This window comes from Scatophagus argus, chromosome 16 (genome assembly GCF_020382885.2).
Source record: "Scatophagus argus isolate fScaArg1 chromosome 16, fScaArg1.pri, whole genome shotgun sequence".
Classification (NCBI taxonomy): Eukaryota; Metazoa; Chordata; class Actinopteri; family Scatophagidae; genus Scatophagus; species Scatophagus argus.
In genome coordinates, this window is record NC_058508.1 from 2089039 (window position 1) to 2112788 (window position 23750).

Below are 23750 nucleotides of genomic sequence, written 5' to 3' on the forward strand. Positions count from 1 at the left end.
GTGGATGAGGAATGAACTGATAAAGTGAGCTTTACGTGTTTCTTTTGTGGACAGTAACGTTTGAGCAACATTGAGTTATTGTTAAATGGTTATTGCTTTGCACTATTTCGAGAGTTACTATATTGTTATTGCACTTACGTCTGAGTTACCGTAACGGTATCAGACTCTTTTACGTGTTTACTGAATCGAGGAAAAGTTCCCGTCCACTACGTGATAAAAATGTTGCACTACCTGTTATACCGTGCTGTTGTTAAAAGATAAACTGTGTTGCGAAAATACTACACCGCTGACATTACCTCGGGAAAAATAACACAGCTGTTTATTCATTTTGGGAGTGAACGGGGTTGTTATATTGTTATTACTTTGCACTATATAGAGAGTTACTATATTGTTATTGCACTTACGTTTGAGTTACCGTAACGGTATCGGACTGTTTCTTTTACGTGTTTATTGAATCGAGGAAAAGTTCCCGTCCACTACGTGATAAAAATGTTGCACTACCTGTTATACCTTGCTGTTGTTAAAAGATAAACTGTGTCGCGAAAATACTACGTCGCTGACATTACATCGGGAAAAATAATAACACAGCTGTTTATTCATTTTGGGAGTGAACGGAGTTGTCAGAACGCTGGTTTGTATTCTATTAATAAAGTTTGACTGACTTATCTGACTGTTTTGTTGACATTCCCTTTAGCGCAGCTCCATCTAGTGGACGCAAAACGCAACCCGAACCACTGCTGTAGCTTCTATCCTATGCGCCTTATAATGCGGTGCGCCTTATATATGAAAACAGTTTTAAAATAGGCCATTCATTGAAGGTGCGCCTTATAATCCGGTGCGCCTTATAGTGCGGAAAATACGGTAACTATGAGACAAAATAGAGCATAGAGGTTATAGCATATGTGTGTTGGTTATTCTTGCTGCAGATACTCCTCTCCTTCTGTGGACTTTGTGCACATCAGGGATCAAAAAGGGAAGCTGCTTCAACTCAACTCCAGCTAATACCACTGAGTCCTCCACTCTGAAGATATAAGAAGTCTTGGGATGGAATTACAAGTGTTCGAATTCTTCACAATAACACACTCAACACAAAGGTTCGCTACAAAGAGAAAACCTTGAGGCTAACATGATGTGCCAGATCTCAATGTGCCACATACAGACCCTCCATTCCCTCCATCAACTGCTCATCTCTCCACCCAGTTCTGATATATAGCATATGTACATGCTTATATCAACCTGTCCTGGAAATTCAGTCCGACTATCAGGCTCTCTATTATTACAGTGATGTTGTCTGTTCTCCTGTGTACACTAGATGGACAACCATTTTTTAACATTGTTCTAAATTCAATTTCAATTCAATTCAATATATATAACACCTTATACAATCAAAATTGTCTCTAGATGCTTTACAGAGACCCAGAGCCTGAACCCCCGAGCAAGCAGACAGTGGCAAGGAAAAACTCCCTTTTAACAGGAAGAAACCCTGAGCAGGACCCGGCTCACAAGGGAGAACCATCCTGCTGATAGTCGGCTGGGTGAAGGGGGGGAAGAAGAGGTAGACAGGACAGAGAGGATGAAAGAGAGAGAGGGAGAGAGAAACATGCAATAAACATCATAAATTACAAAGGACAAACATGACCGGTTGTTATAATTGCAATTAGATGTATCATTAAATGTATCAAAAGAATCCCACCAATGAAACCGGTATTTGAAATCCGTGCCCTGTCTCCGTCGTTTATGGCACAGAGAAAGTAGGCCATGACAGTGTGGTTTATTCATGTTTTCATACTCACAGGAGAAAGGCTCCAAAAATACCTTGTTCTGTCACTCCAGAGGTCAGGACTCTGTCAGGATGTCTACTATGTCTAACATTCTCTTTGCTTATTATTTCAGTCAAGGCATTCTCAGCTATAGAGGAGGATATTTACTAATATTTTCAGCTGTTTTTAGGTGATAAAGTTACTTTATTGAAGAACTTTGCTCAGCACAACATCAGGCAAAAAAGATGTTCAAGTCACAAGGGCTCAGTGCTTACCACAAACCATTTAAGATCCAAACCATAAGATCTCTTCTGGTACACCTTAAAGAAAGAGAACCCCTTTTTCAGATAAATCACTTAGATGGTTAGGTTTAATGCCAGTGATACCTTTCTCACCCTCTGCCCTTTACCACACGAGAAAGGAAATGAGGAAGAAGAAGGGTGGACATCAGGTATTCACAGGATGCAGGACTTTCACATAATAGACCATGTTCTGTTTCCCATGTGAAACCAACAGACAGTTTTTATTTAAACCTAACCATAAGCAGTTTTGGTGCCTATACCTAAACAAACACCTGTTTCTCAGAAAGCTTTGTATTGATTTGGATATTTCAACCTGCTTCACATTGAAAATACATTCGTGTCACAAAAAAAAAAAAAAAAAAAAAGGAAAATTTGTGGGCATGTACATGAACCTGAAGATTAAATATTGTGACTATTTCACAAATTGCTGTAATACTGGCTTGGTAGGCCACTGAACCATAATAGTAATAATAGTAGTAATAGTAATAATTCAGTTGATAAGAAGCACTTCAAGGATAAGCGATAAGCTATAAGTAAAAGGATAATTAGCACTGGAGCACTGCTAAGCTGCATCCTATCATCATTTTATACTCAGTACGCAGACGCAGCATCATATTGACCTCTGACCTCTGTACACAGAACAATGATTAGATGTCACTGCTACTGCTAATCAATTTATTTGTACACTTCAGCTAAATATCAAACTTACTGCCAAAAACTTTGGTACGACCTTCGATCGTTCGCTGACATTTGACCTCCAAATCACTAAAGTTGTACAGTCCTGTTTTCTTCGGTTGAGAAGTATTACCCAAACCAGCCGATCACCATCTTTAAATTCACACTCGCCTTTTCTCATTTAGATTACTGACCCTTCTCAGTAAAGCAGCTCTATGTCATTTACAGTTGGTTAAAAATGCAGCTGCAGGGCTATTAACCAGAACTATAGTCATTGGTCCCACATCACCCCTGTTCTTGCATCTCTCCACTGGTTTCCCCTAACATTTGGAAAAGTCTACAAATTCCTGCTTATCACATTTAAGGCACTACATGAAGTGGGCCCCAGTTATATTTCTGACCTCTTACTTCCATACTCTACTTCTCAACCACTTCGATCGTTGTCTTGTCCCTCTGTCTGTGTTCTAGTCCTGTTTCTTTTAACGTTATGTAATGTAAAGTTAGATGGTGTTATGTAATGATGTAGTGCATAGATCTGGACCTAATGTAAATTAATGCCTGTACATATTTTTTTTCACCTCTGACTCGTTTTTATAATAAAGACATTTGAACTGAAGTAATGAGGCATTGTGATAAGAACTTCAACCCCTGGAAACAGTACAGTACAGTACTTACCATCACTTGAAGCAAGGCCACCTGGTAAAATTCGTTTGACGTAGACTCCAAACTCCTCTCCAGTTAGCTCTTTCACACCCCCAATCACCTTAATTCCTGTTGGGAAGACAAGAATAATCACTTGTTTCAGGTTTCAGGTATGTTTTGTAATCAATCATAAAGATCAATGACTTACTTTAACGTACTGTGTTTCAGAGAGCATTTGGAGTTAAGGCATTACTACATGTCCGCCTCACTCAAAGATTCCACAGTAAAACTCTGGTAAACTCCAAATGGAGCAAATGCTAATTGCAGTACATAAATGAATAATAATAACTTGGTCCAGATGGGATTTTAAATCTGAGGGGAGTATGTGCAAGGTCATTTGTCAGCATCTGTCATTTTATTGGTGTATTGCTGACAGAAGAGGTCAGGAAGAGTCATATAAGTCAAATCTCCATTTATTATTTGATTTCAAGGAGCATTACGCTTCACAGACTATTTTCCCTAAGGGACAGAAAAGTGTATTCATTTATTTATTTATTTTTGGTAACACTTCCTATGAGGGTATTCATAGTCTCTTATAAGGCAATTATAAGGCTTCACGATAAAATACAGTACTACATTATACCAATGCAGTCAGTTGGTGGATAAAGCAGCTCTACTAAACCATGGTCCCACAGCTATGGTGGTGATTTCCACATCCACTGTGGCAATAAGAGGCAAAGGAGGAATTATGATTAGTTATTTCATGTCCAATTTAGGACCAGTTTATGCCATTAATGTAATAATAATGACAGCATAATAATACAAATGCATCCTTTCAAAGAGCAATGAACTTGTAATTTTTAATATTCAGACATTAGAATTGCAATGTGAAACAAATATTCAAATAACCTAAATAAATAAAACATAAAACACTAAAACCAAGAAAATTAAAGGGCCTCTCAAGCTCGTTATCAAAGATTGCATTTAAACGAATATGTAACATTTGGTGCAGATGTACAGAGATGAGATTAGATGAGCTTTTAGGTTAGTTGCGGTGCCAACTTTCATTGCCGCTGTTCTCAGACAAGTTGAAATATGAGCTCATTTCACATACACTCTCCTCTCTTCCACAGAAACCTAAAACGCTGTCCACGGTGTCAGACTGTTGAGTGAAGCTTTGAAACCAAGTCCATCTGGACTTATTATTCCAAACTTTCTGGCTAGAATCATGAAATTGTGTGCAAAAACACTGATTAGCCTCAAGTAACACGTTATCATCACTCCCTCTGTTTCAGTCACTCACTACGTGCGTGCGAGTGTGTGTGTGTGTGTGTGTGTGTGTGTGTGTGTGTGTGTGTGTGTGTGTGTGGAGGAGCTGCCTGAGCCGTGCCCGTGGTGAAATTCTGACACAGCAGACAACCAGAAATGACAGAAAAAAAGTGTCTCAGCATAGTTTTATTCTTTTCATTCGGTTTTGGCACTGCACTCAAGCCTAAGAACAACCCTGCTATTTATTCTGGCAGCATGTCGGCTAAATTGTTGGTGACATTCTTATATGAACCAACACACCAGTAAACACAGTGTCGGGGACAGCAAAATATGATTGATGAGTGGATAACGTAACTATTGTATCCAGTCTATTAAGATAATCCTGCTCACACCAAATAAAACACATGTGCGCACTTGAACAAAGCCTCCTTCAGACCTTGCCCCTATATACAGTATGTTCCTTCACTGTACTTGAAGTGAATCCATTGCAAGCGACTGAACACTTGCTGGTAATGTCTCCTTTATCTAACCAGTAGATCAGGGCTTCTGCAGCTTCAGGCTGCTGTTAGCCTGTTACCACAGAGACACTAACTAACTGGCTCTGGAGCAAAGTGGTGCATGTTAATTATCGCCTGCTGGAAGAATGGGGCTATAAAGTTCCCTGACTCAGTCCTCCCTCCCTTCTTGCGCTTCTCTGAGGAAAACAGTCTCTTGTTCTTTTGTTCAGCCTCAAAGCACTCCCCCCTACCCCTCCTTACATCAGATAAGAAAAACATAATTCTAATGCAAAAAGAAGCTGGAGCAAATATAAAAATGTGTCTTTCTTCCTCCCGTTCAGCTTCACATTTTGTTTTCCAAATCATTATTTTTTTGTTCATGATGCTTCAAGGGCTTGTTTGCTTCCCAAGGATTAAATGTTGCAACGCTTTAAGACCTTGTAAAGATCATGAAATTCAATGTGATGAGCAAGGCACAGTTGCTTCTTAAAAAACACCCCAGATGATTTAAGAACATTAAACACAGCATGTTTATTGAACTGCACAGGGCCATTTCTGGACATCAGAGAACTGAAAAATTGCTTCGTAAAACCGCTCAGACAAAACTGACTGTGACGAAGATGATGTTCGCTATGAATACTGTCCCGCGTCTACATGCTGAGGTGGTGGAGCTTTCATCTGCATTAACACAGAGATTAGCATGTGCTGTCCTCAGCGTGTGCACAGTAGACACTCCCTCTGCTGCTGTGGAGGCTTCAGATGTACAGTAAAGGGGTCTTCAGGCTTTATGTATAGGGAACAGTATGTACACTTGCACGTGCTCAAGTTGGATGACTATAAGCTGCTTTGCTTCTCACCTGTGTGCTGCTTTTAGTACTATCCACATACACACACCGTCAGCCTTTCCTCCAGCTATCTCCTCACATGCATCACATGCAGTTCACTTAGATGACGCAGAAGTCTTTTCCCACCGTTCAGTTCCAATGCAAAGCCTGGAGATAAAACTGTCTCGCACGCTACGCCTTTTATTCTTCTTAATGATAATCGTTAAAACAGTCCCACTGACATCCGTGGCATTTATATTATTGTATTCAATACAAATACCATATTTTGTAGGAAACTTGTAAAATCTGCCTCTGCATAAACTCACTGTTGAATGCAACAGACACAATTAAGTTTCAAATGTCACTTAGAGCTGGAGGAAAGTGATAAAAATAAAATGTTTCAATGCCGTCCAAACCCCCAGCCACAACAGAGCCACACTGACATGCCTCTCTTCGTGGTAAACAGGATGCATTTATACATCGCTTTTACCCGAAGTGCTTCAGAGTGTGTCTCACATTCAGACCCTGATTTCAAAGAGCTACCATGCAAGGCACTGGTCTAGCCACCGGGCGCAATTTGATATGTTACAAGAAATACTACAGTAGACAGTATGAATCCAAAGGAAATAAAAGCTGTGATGTAGACCATATTTTCTTAATGCAGACGTATACATTCCTGTTTCCAAGTGCTTAAGTGAATGCAAATTTGGTAAGACCACATTTATAGTGTATTATGGGTGCATTCATAGTGTATTATGATGCATTTATAATGCTTTATACAACTACATTCATAAAATAGTAAACATATGAATTATGAGGAATTATAAGTTTAAGTCTCTTATGGATGCTCTTGACTAGTTATAAACTAGAGGTTGACTGATGGGGTGTATAATACATTATGACTTCCTATACTCATCTGTATACACCTAAACAAGGACTAATAGTATGCTATAATGCACTATCATAAGTGTCACGCCTTGTTATGCTATGCTATGCCATGTTTCATGTTATCTTGTCTTATGTTTCCATGTATTAGGTTCTAAGTTTTTGTCATGTCCTGTTTTACTTTGAAAGCGTCACTTCCTGTATGTGTCTGTTTCATGTAACTTTGATTTGGTTTATCTTGATAGCTTTCTCCTCCCTTAATGTGTTTCACCTGTCTCTCGTTATGTTGTCTATTTAGTCCTCGTCTTTCCCGTCACTCTTTGTCAGGTCGTTGTTCTGTCTTCATGCCAGGAAATTCTTCTCTTGTCTCGCCATGGCTTTTTGTTGATCTTAGAGCCACAGTAATAGTGTGCCATTTTGAGTTCTTTTGATTTAAATTAAAGGCTATTATTATAGGACCTCCGCCTGCCTGCCCTTTTTGACTATTGGGGTTCAGCTCTCTGCGTCAGTGACGCCGTACCTTTCTTGACACACTGTATGTGTTGTAAGTAAAGTGAAGTATTGGTGTATCTATAATAATTCTTGCATCGTCATAATGTTTCATTGTTGGTGCCCAGTGTAATGCATTTTCATGCACTTAATAGAATTTACGCTGCTTCATAAGTGACTATCATGATGTTGCACGGACTATTACAGCACACTATGAGTCCTCACCACAGCTCATTGTTGAGGTGTGTGTACAAGTCAAAAGTATCCACAAGACCTTATAATTAAATAATAATAATAAAAATAACAAAAACTCAGCTCACTTTTGTCTTTTGTTTTGTTTGGATTAAAAGACTCCTTGCAGCAGAAACTACTTACTGTGCTTTTAAACTTAATCATCAGCACCCTGCATAATAATCTCTATAATTATTCAGCTCATGCATATGAGTTGCTTTAAACATTCTGGATACATTTCCAGTGAGCTGGTTTACAGTATAGATCTGTATGCCTCTTAATGTACTTCCACTTGCATAAAGCTGTGGTAGTAATTGTATTCATGTGTATGGGCTGTTTGCGTGGGCACAAGCTCGACCAACAGGCTGATGTGGGAGTGAAGTCAGGATAAAAACAACAACAGCAGCTCCCTGCATTCTTAACCAAGCTGAGTTAAGTGGGTTAGGGCTTTGCTACATGACCTACTTCCCCTCTGAGGCAAACACGCGAAGATACCTACTCTGCAAAGAAAAGCCTTTTAAAAGTACGATTTAAATTATTTCAGCTGTTCAAAAACAGGTTCCTTTGTGAGAGTGGAGGACGACAGATGCTAGTAAATGCTAGACTTTTGCCTATAAAGTGTATGTCATCACTAGGTATAGCAGCAAAACAAAGAGCACAAAAGAAAAAATAATAAAATAATACAGAAGTCAAATGGATAATAATCCATTTGTCACTAAACAGGACCTCAGTTTTATGCTGTCTTTCAGAATAAAAGTAGCCAATTTTACCGGATTTAATAAAATCTGAAATACAGAGTTAAAATTTCACTTAATTATTGGTTGGTGCCACATATGCCCCTACTGTCTGAAACTACTACAGTTAATTTTTAGTGTGGAGCACTTTGTCATACAATTTGTTCAATTTTTGTGCCAAATTTGTTCACAGATGATTTGTGGATTTTCATATCATGTGGGTTAACTGTTCTGTCAACTGTGTGGAGTTCATGCATGTGGCGTATAGGTGAGTTGGACTAACTTTTATCTAAGTGTGTGTTCTGTGTGATAGACTAGCAACTGGTCCAGGGTTCATCCTGTCTCTCACCCAGCAAATGGTGGCACAGACCCCAGCCCCTGACCACCACGTAGAAGTATAAGCAGGTATATACAAAGAGTGAAAGAGTGTAGATTAATATCTACAGAAAATGAAAATTTCAACACATTTGCTTTGAGAAATCTTTGCCAGGGCAGAAGTATTGCTTTTTTATCCATAGACATCGAAGAGTTTTAAAAAAAAAAAGCTCACCCAGGCCATTCTCACAGTCTGTAAACTCCAAGGAATGAACAGCTCGGTCTACTCCGTATGGACCCATCAGTGTCCTGTTGGGAGGAGATGAGGAGGAGGGTGGGACAGAGTGACAAAAGAGAGGAGACATTAGTTACATCATAAACTCTGAGAGCGAAATTCTTCAGTTTGGAAAGCTACACAGTCAGGCTATGACTCAGGGTGAAGTGTGCCTGAGTGGAGTTTGAGTTTGAGAATACAGAGCCTTATGTCTGAGTGTTCAAGACTGGAGACACGTGACAGATCATGTTCATGGACCAGCCACAGAAGAGATCACCTTGGCAATCCCTGCACACATTTAATGAATACATGTGGACATTAAATGTATGAGGAATATAACAATATGATGTATATTTTTTGTATCCTTTATGTTTGCAATAAAAATAACATGTTTAAGAAGTCCAGGAGCATGTAAACCTTGTTTCACAAATCTTTGTTTTGCAAAAAGCTACATTTTTCTCTTTTTGTCAGATGTAAACAGTAGAAACAGACATGTAGAGTGTCAGCCATTCATGTTTGTTCAACTGCCCAGTCGACTGTATGGTGGAGCATTTCAAGATAAAAACGAATACTGTCTACATAAGAATTCTAACTAGGGTTTACTTTATGATCGCTCTGTAAAGTGTGTTGATGTGTTGATGGTCACTATATTCTCCCAAAATGCAATGCACAAAGGGAATGTAGGAGAAGCTCACAGATGTGAAAAATTAAAAGTAATTGTTGATGGCAGAGAGACAGCACCAAAAACAACTCAGAAAGCTAAAAATAACTATTATATCAACTACTGAATCATTCCTGTTGGTGGAAGACAGTTTAGTGTTTTTATTTTTTTGTGTACTAACAAGTAGTACACTAAAAGTATACTATAAATATATATAATATATACCCAGCCGACTATCAGCAGGATAGTTCTCCCTTGCAAGCCGGGTCCTGCTCAAGGTTTCTTCCTGTTAAAAGGGAGTTTTTCCTTGCCACTGTCTGCTTGCTTGGGGGTTCAGGCTCTGGGTCTCTGTAAAGCATCTAGAGACAATTTTGATTGTATAAGATGCTATAGAAATAAATAAATAAACATTAGTGTATAGTATATACTGTATACAGTTAGCATGTAGTAAAGAGCTACAAAGTGGCCGTTGACTTGACTGACAACATGAAACTAGCATGAAACTTGCAGATCAGTAACACAAGTTTCAGCCTGCTCGACTGTTCAACTGATGTGTGGAGTAAAAAGTGATACAGTCCCTAACATTCCAGACAAATACAGCATGTGTTTATAATGAGACTGTTTTGTTGACATCTTCTCCCATCAGTTTCTGAGAGGTGAAAATATACACCTGTGGATGCAAGCTTCACTGAGACCTATTTAAAGCATGGGACTCCTTCATGTACATTTTTAACACTGGAGCATCCAACCACTAGAAGCCTGCCTGTAAAAAATATATATATATGCTGTTTGAGGCTGACTTGAATAAGATGTGTTGGTGTGTGTTTGCTTCTGGCACCTCAGACACCAGTCCTTGACAAAATGACACATCTAGCTTTAAAACTGTGTCTACGGTCTTCTTTCTGACAGGTTTCACCCCTGCATACGTTCCTTTAGCACATCTGCATACGCTCATCTTCTAATCTTTCTCTGACTCAGCAGAGCCCTGAGATACAATATCTTGGCAGGAATATTTTTTTGTTTTATTTATTTATTTATTTTTTTTGCAAGAATCTGGATCATATGGATTTATATATATATAATATATAGATATAATGTATGGCAAAAATCAATAGTGCAAAAAGTTGTAATCATGTGTAATGCGCAAACTACTAGTTCCTACATGGAGTATTTGATTATGATAGCATACGGCTGATTATTACTGATATAATAATAAAAAAATAATAGTATCATGTATGTAAGCAAAGAACCAATGCAGTGCTCAACTGTCAATCATGACGTTTTACCCCCCTTGTTTATAACATCAAATAACTCATTGAAACCAAACTCATCAATAAAATGCACACCTGAACATACATCAGTGTGATATTAACAACACCTATAATGACAAAAACTATCTTCTGGGACAAATTTATTTGACATGTATTATTATTTTTTTTTTCCAGTTTGGTTCATAGTCCCCTCTGTTAACATGTAAGGGTCGGGGTTTGTGACCTTTATTGGAGTCTGACACCAGGGGGCGATTGAGATGCTTTGGCTTCACTTTTTGGGAGCTCTCATGTCATCAAGTCACAAGTTGGTATCCTCACTTGTCAGTTAAAAAATAAAATATTATTCCATTTATGTACATGTAGAGGCCATTTCTAGAGCAACCTGTCATGTGTAGGAATTTTCCCTCATGGGACGGATGAATTGAATGTATAGAGATTTATGTGCCAGTGCCAGTGACTGAAGAACAGTTAGGGAGGGCAATAAATATTCCATCAATACAAGAAGCAGAAGTCGGACTTATTTCACAAGACACTACTAAGTGCCATGGCCTTAATTGGAGATTTAATTCATTTATTGCACAATGCTTAACCTTACAGATTAAGTTGTGCACAATTTTGAGTATTTTCCCACTTTGACACCAGTAGACTAGTATAAGGTTAAATTTAGGATTAGTTTAAAGACACCAGACTGACTACACTATGGCTGTTATACTTCACCATTTACCACAAACAGAAAAAACAGGTACCTATCCCCTGTAAAATGTCCAGGTAGCATATTAAGATAGCAGAACCTCCTTAGAAAACAATAAGCTCAAGTGCTAAGTCCACAAAGTTAATGAAGACAAAAACAAACAAACAAAAAAAAAACACAAAACAAGAATAACATTGATCATTTGTTCATGCAGCGTTTAAAGCTGAGGTTGGTAAGACTGGAGAAACTTCAGGCCTCCTTTCAAAGCCACTCCTCCACAATGCATGAATGTGCACTGCCTGACTACCTTAGGCTAACAAATACATAAATAAACAACTCATTTAAATGCCACAATCATATAAACACAAGCAAAATAGCTATCACGAAAGTACCTCGGTCTGAAAAGGCTACAGTGGCTGTGTGCTTTATGCTAACTCTGTTGTCACCAGCTGCAGCAGCAGGGCTGTTCAACTGCTACGGCGAAGTTAGCTTTAAATCAGATATTCAACAGGGTGAATGTATGTTGAATATCTGACAAGAAATGCTACGTTCAGATGCTACAGCCAACAAGGAGGAGGAGGAGGACAATGTGATAAGGCGCACAGACAGATATTAATATTTATACACAGACACCCTCTCATCCACTGCATCTGCAAGGTTGTTTTCTGCCATGCCTGCTCCTGTTCTCCTCCTATTTATATCAAAGACAGTCAACACTATACGAACAAAAGTATTCGGACAACTGACCATTACACCAACAGGGACTTCAATGACATCGCATTCTGAATACATACAGACAGCTTTGCAGCTATAACAGCTTCCACTGTGCTCAGAAGGCTGTCCGAAAGATTTTTGATGCGTTTCTTTGGGAAATTATTGTCCGTCATTCATGCAGTAGAACCTTCGGGAGGTTAGACACTAGTGTTGGACCAAAGCTGAGCGAAAATCCCAAAGGTGTTTGATGGGGGTGAGTTCAGGGCTCTGTGCAAGACTCTGGTTCACATCCTGTCCCCTATCAACAGTGAACATTCATTCCCTAGACTAACCTTAGCTGCCAAAACTTGCATTACTGTATTTATTTATTTATTTGACCTCAAAACAAGTTGTAAGTATTGAAACACTTTTAAAGTTGTTATGGTGAATGTTTTATCAGTCAATTTGCACATCCTGCAGACACACAGCAACAATATTATTCATTTGAAGTGTTTGTGTCCATAAAAATGTCTTTCTCTTTAGCTGCTAAGTGCTGAAAACAGTTGATGTGCGGTGGTGATGATGATGAGAGAGATGTTTTCAGGATTCATAAACAAAATGAATTGAAATTAGCAAAAAATAAAGAGAGAGAGCTGGAGAGCTTAGGGGAACTGCATAATGCATTATTTTAACTTACTAACTAAAATTTTATGGATTATAAAAGCTATCCTACAGATTTGCACATTTTAAAGTATTTTAAGATATTTAGGTTTGAAATTAGTATAAATTTAAACTATGATCACCCGTTTTATTTCTGATGTGGTTGTCTGGACACTTGAAGTAAACCATGTGGAGACAGCAACAGTTAAGGGAGCTGCAATAGGACGACAAAGTCGAATCACTAACAAACATCTTGGTCAGTGCTCACACACACTGTACTTTGGGTAATCTGTTGGAGATGAGGTTGGCAGAAATTATTGCAGTATTTACATAACAGTACGGCACAAGAACCGCCCACTCTAGTCTTGCCCAGTTTTCCTTATTCCTAATCCATCCAGTATTGGCTCAATCTAAGAACATTTGCTCGTACTGAACACTGCAAAAGATGGTGTAAAATTCTGGAGATTAACAGCGCGGTGTGAATTCTATTAACACTTTATTGATAAATTGAAGGAGATGATCATGTCCATATTTTGGAAATATCTCTGTCTAGTTGACAAGGAGGGTTACCAATATTCCTGCAGCAGATGTGGAGCACTATGTTCTATTGATGACTTGTAAACATGATAGTGAGCGATACTCTCTCATGTGCATGTCATGTGTGCAGCTATCTTCCACATTAACTTCAACATTATGTTTTTGTTCGCATTCAACAACTGTATTACTGATTGTAATGGGTTAGCATTGCATAGTATAGTATCTGCCCTCCACATATCCGTTATGTGGGACCAGGAATATTGTCATGGACTCAACCTTCACAATAATAAATAAAGACGCAAAATTGTTGCACACAAAACCTATGCTTCAAATGATTTAGACTGTGTTCAAGTTAATGGAAAATGTTTGAGCATTTCAATTTGTATCATGTAAGCGTATTGTGCTAGCTGATGACTCTGGCTCAGCACCAGTGTAATTACTGGTCTAAGGATAAGTTAATTAATCAATTAGTCAATCAACAGAAAATGTATTGGCAACAATTTTGACAATACATACAATAAGTCCATTTCCGAGCAAAACCGCCAAAGAGTTGATGGTTCCAGCTTCCCAAATGTGAGAATTAGCCGCTTTTTCCTCAATCTGACATTATATTTTTGGATTGCTGGCATCTAATAATTTACAGACCAACAATGATTGCACTGATTAAGAGCGAAATTAAACAACATTAATTGATAATGAAAACAATCATTGGTTGCAGTGCTGATCAGCATTATATTATATATTAATATTTTGCTGATACAGTTTTTACACAGTTTTCTAGGTTCACTTTCAAAATTCTTCAGCCTGCTACAATATGATTGCTATAACAGGAGAAGTTAGATGTGCCAGTGGCTCATTTGTCTATAGCTGTGTTTGGTCAATTGAGATCAATAATCATTAGGTCGACGAAAAGGAAGCTTGTTGCCACCTTGATTTCTGATATGGATATTAAGTTCAATCTACATTGCATGGTTAATATGACTTTCTGGCAGGAACATTAATAAAAAAACAAATATAGCCTACATTTGGATGGATATTACTGCAAAGACAAACCAAATACAAGCGTCAGTCGGTGCGCGCGGCGCACGAGCGACGTGCGACAGATGGTGAGGGTCTATCCTATTCTGCGGAATGGTTACTAAAATAACAGCAGCTCCCGACCTTTAACCAGGTTGTTCTACCTGCGTGATGATGTTTGTTCGTCCGATCAGTTTCCACCCTAAGCACCTCAAATATCACACACCATTAAAAGCAACACCTCGTTCACTGGCTCACTGAATGACGGACCTCACTGCATAGCGCGCGAGCCGTACTTTATTTAAACGCTGTGTTTTTTGTTTGTTTTTCCCATACGCGGGAGAATTTTCATATTCTACCTGTCCTCGTGGAAACGGAAACCATAAACATCACTCCGGTGCCGCCGTAAAACTACAACGTTCACTTAACACTTCGCAAAAGTAGGCAGGCGGCAGCGTCAGGCAGTGTTCCCACCACAAACGCCTTGACCACAAGTGTGTTTTACCTGCTAATGATCACAGCTCCTTTATACATGACTGAAAAGGTTGGCATGTTGACATGGAGCCGCTTCTCCGGCAGGACGGTCGATCGGTCGGTAGGTCGGTCGGTCGGAGCTTCCTCAGCCTTTAACCTTCAGCCAGCAGCCACATGCTGCTGTGTCTACAGCCTCTAATTCTAGTTAACCGGACTGCCTGCTCCAAGCATCTCCACCTTCACCCGGAGATTTAATCTCTTACATAACTGAAGTCGCCAAAAAATGTAAAAAAAAAAATAAATAAATAAAAAAAAAGGCCACAGAATGATAATGAGGCTGGAAATTTATCCCACACACATTCAAATACTACCATTTTCTGTTCCACTGGAGCGAGTATCTATTTGTTGCTTCAAACCAGATCTGAAGTGGCTTGAGTAGGATACCCTCAGCACTGCCTGTCTTTGGCACCTTATGCCAACACAAACTCCTTGTATGTATAAACCTAAAATAGGCAATAAAACTGATTCTGATTATTGTGATTAATGATTATTTTACTTCATTATTTACAGTAAGCATGTGGATTATCAGCTTATAAAAATATATATTTAGGGAGTAGGTGTTTTTAAACTTACATTTTAAAAGATTTTATTTAAAATAACAAATAATTATACCGACAAATAATATTATATGTTCTGAAAAATGTTTAAATATAACAGGTAATTTCCTAGTGCGCTGACAACTGTACAATCAAACAGACTTCAAATAGAGCAGGAGGGGCTTAGATGCCTTTAAACACATTAATGCATAAGTGCCCCACTCTCCATTTAGAAACACAAATTTAATCCTCAACTGACATCCATTACTTAGCATTGTCATTTGTCATTCAAGCCTCTGAGCATCTGTGTTATTGCTGTCGGCCCAGGCTGCAACAATTACCTTACAATGTCAGTTCTTTTAGAAAATATATATATATATATATTTTATTAAAAGGGTAAGATAGTGGTGACCATTATGTTCATTATGTAAAATTTGGATGCAATATGATCCTCCTCTCTGGAGTTATGACCTCTCCTTTAAACTTGCTGGAGTTATTCTATATATATTTATGGATGTATATACATAGATCAGGGTTTCCCAGCTTTGGGCTTGGGATACCCAATGGGGTACAAAGTTAATCTGAATACTTTTGAGAATGTAAACAGAATAGGAGATCAGAAAGAGTAAAAAAGTGTTCTGTGAGCAAGACACTAGCATCTTGCATGACACGTTCACCGCCACCACGTGTGAATGGGTGAATGAGAAGCGAATTGTAAAACGTTTTCTCTATGAAGGTATGAAAGAGTGCGAAAGTTTAATCAGCCTGGGTTTCATTTGGGTTCAGTGGTTTAAGATGGTCTCACTAATAAGATAAACAAACTGTCTTATTCATAATTTTAGTACAACAAAGTCTGCGCACTGTTAACAAAATGTTACTGAATATTCACATAAAACATCAGCTGCTGGAAACTTGAGCCTACACAGCCTGAGCCTTTGGATGCATATTAATTCTAGCCAAAACAAAAATATTAATTACAGAAAGCACAAGTCACGTTTTTACCACCAAGCAAAGCACATGTAAAAATGTCTTTGAATACCACATCAGCTCATGCAGCCTCAAGCAGGTGCAAGAAATCAGTCTGTCAGGAAATTCACTTTAAATGACTGTGAAACAGTTGAAAACATACCTGGCGAAACCTAGAGGCACTTTCAACCTTTGGAACATGTCTCAGTTTTTGCTGAAAGCCTGGATATCTGATTCTTGTTGTTAACATTGGCTCTGTATATTCCCTGTCATGACTGCACTGCAGCTGCCAAGTGGATACTGTACTGTATGGTGCCAATTGATGAGGAGATGATAAGCTTATGGCAAAAGGATAATACACACAAATCCATATGGCACAGTGATGGGCTAAAAATAGGCTTTTATAATAGGGCTACTCAATTACTCCAAAGAGTCAGTGCACATTATAATACACTTCTCCTACTGTTTCATATTTTACATATCTTTACTTGCTGAAAACATTTTTTTCTAATTGCTTTGACTAGAAGAACTACATTTTAACTAGATAGTTAAATTGACCCATGTGTGTGAAACTCCATTTAATTCACGATGATTTTTATCATCATTGTTGTTGTTATTTTGAGCCACTTGAGGGCAGTAGAACAATCTTTAAACTAAATACTAAAACAATCTTATACAGCTGTTTAGGTGAAAGTGCTAGTTTACACCATTCATTATATATAAATATATATGACACAAGAGCTCCCCAAAAATGAACCTAAATCATCATACCCATCCACTAGGGGGCGCCCTGTTTTGGTTTTCTAACCCACAACTTTGCTCTTATTTATCTCATTTCCAGCAGCAAGCAGTTAGTGAACATCGTGGAACATTTCTTCAGGACAGGTGGATAAAAACAGAGATAAATGTAGAGTGGCTATTTGGCCTACATTCATAAACACAGTTACAAATGAAAGCTATATTTCTGTGTGTCTGCTGAAAATGTAAATAGGCATCTATTTGCCAAATTTCCCATAACAAAATTGATCACACATTGTTGTGTTTTCAGCTCCCAAATGGCAAAGAATTCAATTAATAAAGCTTTCATTTTTATTCCTTGTTTCTTTGATTCTTTCTTAGTTTTGGTCACCCCTGCTTGGTCGCTCAGATCACAACCTGATTTGCCTCATGCCTGTCTACAAACCTGGTGGTGAAACGACATCCGACTCCGACCCTAACCCACGCGGACTGTGAGAAGATGGGCAGAGGAGGCCAGTGAGGAGCTGAGTGTTTGAGACACCTGAATGGAGGGGTGCTGTGTGGATCACATGGGGAGGAGGTCACCAACAGCCTGGCACACTGCATCACAGACTACATTGACTTCTGTGTAAAGAATACCATGCCCACCAGGACAGTGCGGTGCTTCTCTAACAATAAACCATGGGTGACCCCTGAGCTGAAGGTCCTGCTCAATGAGAAGAAGAAGACCTTTAGATCTGCGGACAAGGAGGAGCTTATTAAGGTGCAAAAAGAATTCAAAAAGAAAATAAAAGGAAGCAAAGAAAACTGGAGGAAGAAGGTGGAGAAACAGCTACGGAAAAAAATGCAAGGGAGGTCTGGAAAGGACTGATCTCGGGACGGAGTAGAGTCAATGGAAGGGGCCCCAGATATGAAGACCAGGCATGGGCTAATGAACTGAATCTGTTTTTCTCTCCCTCTCCCCAATCAGACCAGCCCGCATCCCAACCAAGTCCTCTCCGGCTGCCCCTCCCCACCTCTTTCACAATATCAACTCATTCTGTACCCCCCTCAGGTCACTTCACACACCTCTCATCTTCTCCCCAACAGCCTGTAGGAGGAACTACACACCTCCTCCCTTCTCTCCCACAGCCCCCCACTTCACCATCCACCCCACTGTCCAGCCTCTATATAACAAAAAAACTAGATCAAAACTAGAAAAGCTACAGGTCCAGATGGCATCAGCTCCAGACTGCTCAGGGACTGTGCAGACCAGCTCTGTCAGGTGGTACAGTATATGTTTAACCTGAGCCTCAGTCTGGAGAAGGTCCTGGCTTTCTGAAAGATTTCCTGAGTGGTTACAGTACCAAAGACCACACACACCAGAGAGCCCAACCACTTCAGACCTGTGGCTTGAACCACCTCTGACCCCTGGTGAGCTGCAAGCTGGATCCCCTGCAATTTGCCTCCCGACCAGGCACTGGGGTGGATGATGCTGTCATGGGTATTAGAGGGGAATGACCTGGAATATAGGAAGGTGGATAAGGACTTTGTCGACTGGTGCAAACCCAACCACCTTCACATCAATGCTGCCAAGACAAAGGAGATGGTGATTGACTTCTGCAGGAGGGCCACACGGACTCCACCAGTGAACATCCAGGGACTTGACATCAAGACAGTGGGAGTGTGCAGGTACCTGGGTGTTCACATTAACAACAAAATGGACTGGTCAGACTGGTCCTGTACAAGAAGGGACAAAGTCATCTACACCTGCTGAGGAGACTGAGGTCCTCCACAGGGTGCAGGACACCACCAAGGACTTTCTATGACACTGTGGTAGCATCAGCAACCTTCTACGCAGTGGTCTGCTGGAGCAGAGGTATCACTGAGGGGGATTAGAAAAGACCGAACAAGCTGATAAGGAGGGCAGACTCTGTCCTGGACTGTCCTCTGGACTCAGTGGAGGTGAGAGAGGAGCTTCCCAAGGCTGCTGCTGTGACTCCTCCCCTATGGCAGGACCACCTAAATCCTATTCTGATGCTTATTTACTCTTAACCTGTGCAGTACCTCAGTTGTACATACGTATAAATTCCTTCTGCATAACTGTGTATTTGTTGGACTGCAAATATAACCTTGTATTTCTTTATTTTTCTTATTTTTTAAAGTTTCCTTTTGTAATCTTTTTGCCTGTTTTATACTTTTTCTGTACTTTTTTGCACTTGTCCTGCTGGTCGCTCTAATGACCAAATCCCCCCCCTCAAGGATCAACAAAGCCTCATCTCATCTTATCATATCTTATTTTTAGTTCAAACTTAGTGGAGAACATCATTTAGGTTTTACATACCAAACATGCAATGGAAAAAGGATCACATAAACCACCTACACACCAATTAATCATCTTCAGCCAGATGAAGCTTTGTGATGTTTACCCAGTTGTTAAGATTAGAGGAACCTGGATGCTGTCCAGCCTCTTACCTAACCCGGCAGTCTTGTACTGACTCCAGACACAGGCTTTGAGAGCACAGATGTAAGCCTGGCTAACTCTTGACTGCTATGGTAGCCAACTTGTCACTGCTGTACTCTTATTTGGTAATGCTGGCCTGTTGACTACAGACTGTACATGACAAAAAAATGTGCCCCAACAAGGAAATTATCTGTGAGAACATGAACTCAAATTCGGAGAAACCTGAATTAAAATCACGTCCACTCAACATTTCCACTTTAGTTCCGTATCCTCGGTCTTGTATAGCGCAGGTGGAAAGTAATTCAATATGATGGATGGATGGTGTGTGTAATGCCAAATCTTACAACCAAATTTCATCATCTTGGTGATGTAACACTCACACCAACATGCCAATCCTTCCGTGAAATAATATCACCATGACAGAATGAATGATAGAAGACAATCAGCTCCCACAGCGCCTCACTGACACGCACATGGACCCTGACATCCCCACGACATACTGCAAATCCCTCTACGACTGGAGGAACTCATTCGCTATGACCACTGTTGATGCGCTTTGCTAAGACTTAAACATTTTCCCATGTTTCTGTTCTTAGTTGAAGGTAGAAATAAGATTTAAGTTTCACCATATTCTCTGCACTGTGATCAGATCCTGGTGGCTGAGTCTTAGAGAGCAAGTGAAGAACTTTCAGTTAACTATTAATCACTGTTTCTTTATGTTTGTTTGTTTGTTTTTCTTTATAGCAAATCTATCTATCTATCTGAAAAAGTCCAACATATTGAAACCTCTTTGGTCATAATGAAAATAATTCCCTTGTGTTTGTCACGCCTTATGTCCTGTGTTTTGATTTCTGGTCCATGTGGTGTTTCATGTTGTCTTGTCATGTGTTTCCATGTATTATGTTCAAGGTTTTTGTCATGTCCTGTTTTATTTTGAAAGCGTCACTTCCTGTATGTGTCTGTTTCATGTAACTTTGCTTTGGATTATCCTGATTGCTTTCTCCTCCCTTAATGTGTTTCACCTGTGTCTCGTTATGTTGTCTATTTAGTCCTCGTCACTCTTTGTTGGGTTGTTGTTTTGTTTTCATGTTCATGAATTGCTTGCCATGTCATGATTTCTTATTGCAGCTTGTTGTTTTGTTGGTGACAACAGGCTTATCAAACATGAAGCATATTTTGGCGCTCATGTTTCTCAACCTGTCTGCGGCAACGAGCCTCCTCAAATGGCAACACTTTGGTTCGTGATGCACAGCATCTCCATGAATTGCTTTTAATCTCAGATAATATTTGACAAGAATTTCTCTTTTTGTCCTGAGAAGAGGAAGAAATTTGAAACTGAAATCTTCCAAGATATGTGGATCTGGATCTGAATCATGTTACTCAAATGCATAGACTCTAATTTAAGCTTTAACATGTGCTAGTAATGCTTAGGGTATAGTATGAATGTAGGACACACTGATGGTTTTTGCAAAAAGTTCAGAGTCAAGACCCAAGTTTAAGTCCTAAGTGTTGTGTTTTGACTTGTAATTACTACATTCTGTGCCCTTAACTAAAATTTATTGGAATTTTAAATTATCTATACATTAATTTAGAAATTGTAGAGACATTAAGGAATGCTTTTTTTTAAATATATATTTATTACATTCAGTAAACTTTGATGAGACAGTGATATGTATATTTTTGGTTTATTATTCCGGATGCAGTTAAGCTGTTTTTCCATCTTTACATAAAAATGTAAGTGATATTTGTATGCATTGTCGGGAAAATGTGTTGTTGATGTTTTGTTGTTTTTTTTTTGTTTGTTTTTTTTTTGCAGACTTATTTGTTTTTGGTTTATTTGTAAATGGACCAGAGTTAGATATAAGCCTATTTTTCATGCGTATTCTCTCAAGAGGTAACATTGTCACCACGTTTTCATAAGATAGACCGGGTCAAGTCTAACCTGAAGATTCAGATTCAGATTTTTCCAGATGGCTATGAGGACTGGAAAAAATATAGCGTGTGTGTGTGTGTGTGTGTGTGTGTGTCAAGGTCCGACGTATGCATCAAAAGATTCTCATTACACATTCTTTCTCAATTTCTCATTGTACAATCTTTTACATAAATATCAGTTTATGCATGATAAATGATATATGATAATACATGGTTTTTTTGGGCCCAGTGTAATACAGTCACCGGGTTGGAGGAAACCCTGACATTACTCCCTTTTAAATTCGGAAATATTTTTACAGAAGTCAGGCTAAACTTGATTGGATGATTAAAAGAAAATTATTCTGGGGTTGTATTTGTGGAGACGATTTGCAGTTTGCATGCAGGACAGTTTGTTGTTCCTTTCATCATCTTGACAGCCTTTCATTGGGGGACATGACTCTCTCACTCGGGACCTTAAGCCTTACATTCATCAGCAGCTTCTTTTCTCTCCTCTCCATATTTCAGTGGTTTGATGTGTTTGTGTGTTTTTCAATAGCAATCCAATGTTTGGGGTAAGCCACCTAAATTCTTGAGCATTGAAATGAATGAGCACTTGATTTGGGTGACTCGTGTTTACTTTGATCAGCTGCTGGATTACATAACATAAAATCCTGCATTTTTTTTTTTTTAAATCTAATACCTAGAGAAGCTTAGCAGTTCTTCAAAGCATCTCACAAAGGTGCTTTGAAGAACTGAAGGGTGCTTTAGACCTGAACCAAAAAAGCTGAGGGCTGCAGGGTGCTGCCATATATTCATACACAGCTGAGGTCGAGAATCTTGTTTTTTGGTAATGTGCTTCGGGGTGCAAGGGCTTTAAAATATTTTGGATCATTTCTGTTTTTTGGTAGATGTACACAATTAATGATTATTCTCCAGTCATATTCTTTGCTTTGTATCCAAAACCAATTCAACTCTTCATTCATAGATTCTATGAATGACTGACATATTTATCTATGTTAGTCAACTGTTGCCACGTCCACCATGCACAGCAACCTTAACATTCACTTGGAATCATGTTTAAGTCCAGTATGTACCCTTGTTTCAGCTCCTGCTTTATCTCCGCCAACTCCTGAGAAGAATATGTCTCTTCGGTTGAAAAACCCTCCGCTATGTTCACTGACTAGTTGCTGAGGCGAGTCTAGCTGAGGCTGATGAGAGTGCTTTCTATGAGCTAAAAGAAATTAAAATGCTATGCAGAGATGGTGATAATTCTCTGTAGGGCTGTCACTAGACTTTCATATTCTTAAATGGTTTGCTTTTTGAATGTGGAAAGCAGTTAGTATTGAGCATTTATTTGAGTATTCACTTATTTGTGCATGTAGTGGATATGAATGAAAGTCAAAAATGAGGAGGGCAGCTGCCCCAGTTGCATAGCTATAAGATCATTTTTATTGACTGATGTGAGAAAAGTCTCCCTTACACTGAAAGGTTAAAAACAGCCTAAACCCATTTCTCGTGAGATTTCAGAGCAACACTTATTCTTGAGTGAGACTTGTGTGTCTGGTTAAACAAAACTGACTTTACTCATGACAAAAAGGCATATCTCTGTCAGGATGTCTCTGTTGGTTTGCTTTATTCTTTAATTGTCAACGGTGATATGCAAAATTTTGCCTCACTGAGCTAATTGTTTAGTAGGGTATTTCATTATCACTGTTCACTGAATTGTTATGAAGATACCTTACACTCAATTTGTACTCGCAAGTCGTAATCCCGGACTCTACCAGAGTGGCATCACATTCATTAAAAACCGTGTTGGTTGTGTTCTATTTGCCAGAGCACAAGAGAACTCGTTTGTAACATTATTCCGCCATTGTTGTTATAGCAACATTGACTGGTTACAAGCAGCACCATTTGATAAACAACACATTAAGCAGTATTTCACACCTGACAAGACCATAGCTATATGCCTACAGGCAGCAGTAAGACAGTATCGTTTATACGACTTAGTAAATTGGACACAAAAAAGGCAAAAGCACTAAAAACAATCAAAACCACAGCTTTTATTTACAGTTGATACTCTGGGCAGCCATCTTGGTTCTTTATTTGTCACTTCTGACCAAGAAGAAGAAGAAAACAACTCACGAGTACAAATCAAGTACAAATGCAGCAATAGCATCATATTGTGTTGTCTTTTT

At 39.1% G+C, this 23750-nt stretch overlaps 1 protein-coding gene across 4 annotated transcripts in view; it reads right to left on the reverse strand.

Annotated features, from left to right (window-relative positions):
- si:dkeyp-72e1.9 (syntaxin-binding protein 4) overlaps positions 1-23750 on the reverse strand; it is a 71737-nt gene that overhangs the window by 34361 nt on the left and 13626 nt on the right. For 3 of the 4 annotated variants that reach the window (XM_046414523.1, XM_046414522.1, XM_046414521.1), the window contains exons 2-3: positions 8859-8932; positions 3413-3508 (exon numbers count right to left, since the gene is read on the reverse strand). In XM_046414523.1, the coding sequence (XP_046270479.1) occupies positions 3413-3508; positions 8859-8932 (170 nt within the window). Of the gene's footprint in view, positions 1-3412; positions 3509-8858; positions 8933-14932; positions 15181-23750 lie in introns of those variants that run through there. The other variant, XM_046414524.1, reaches the window with a different exon arrangement.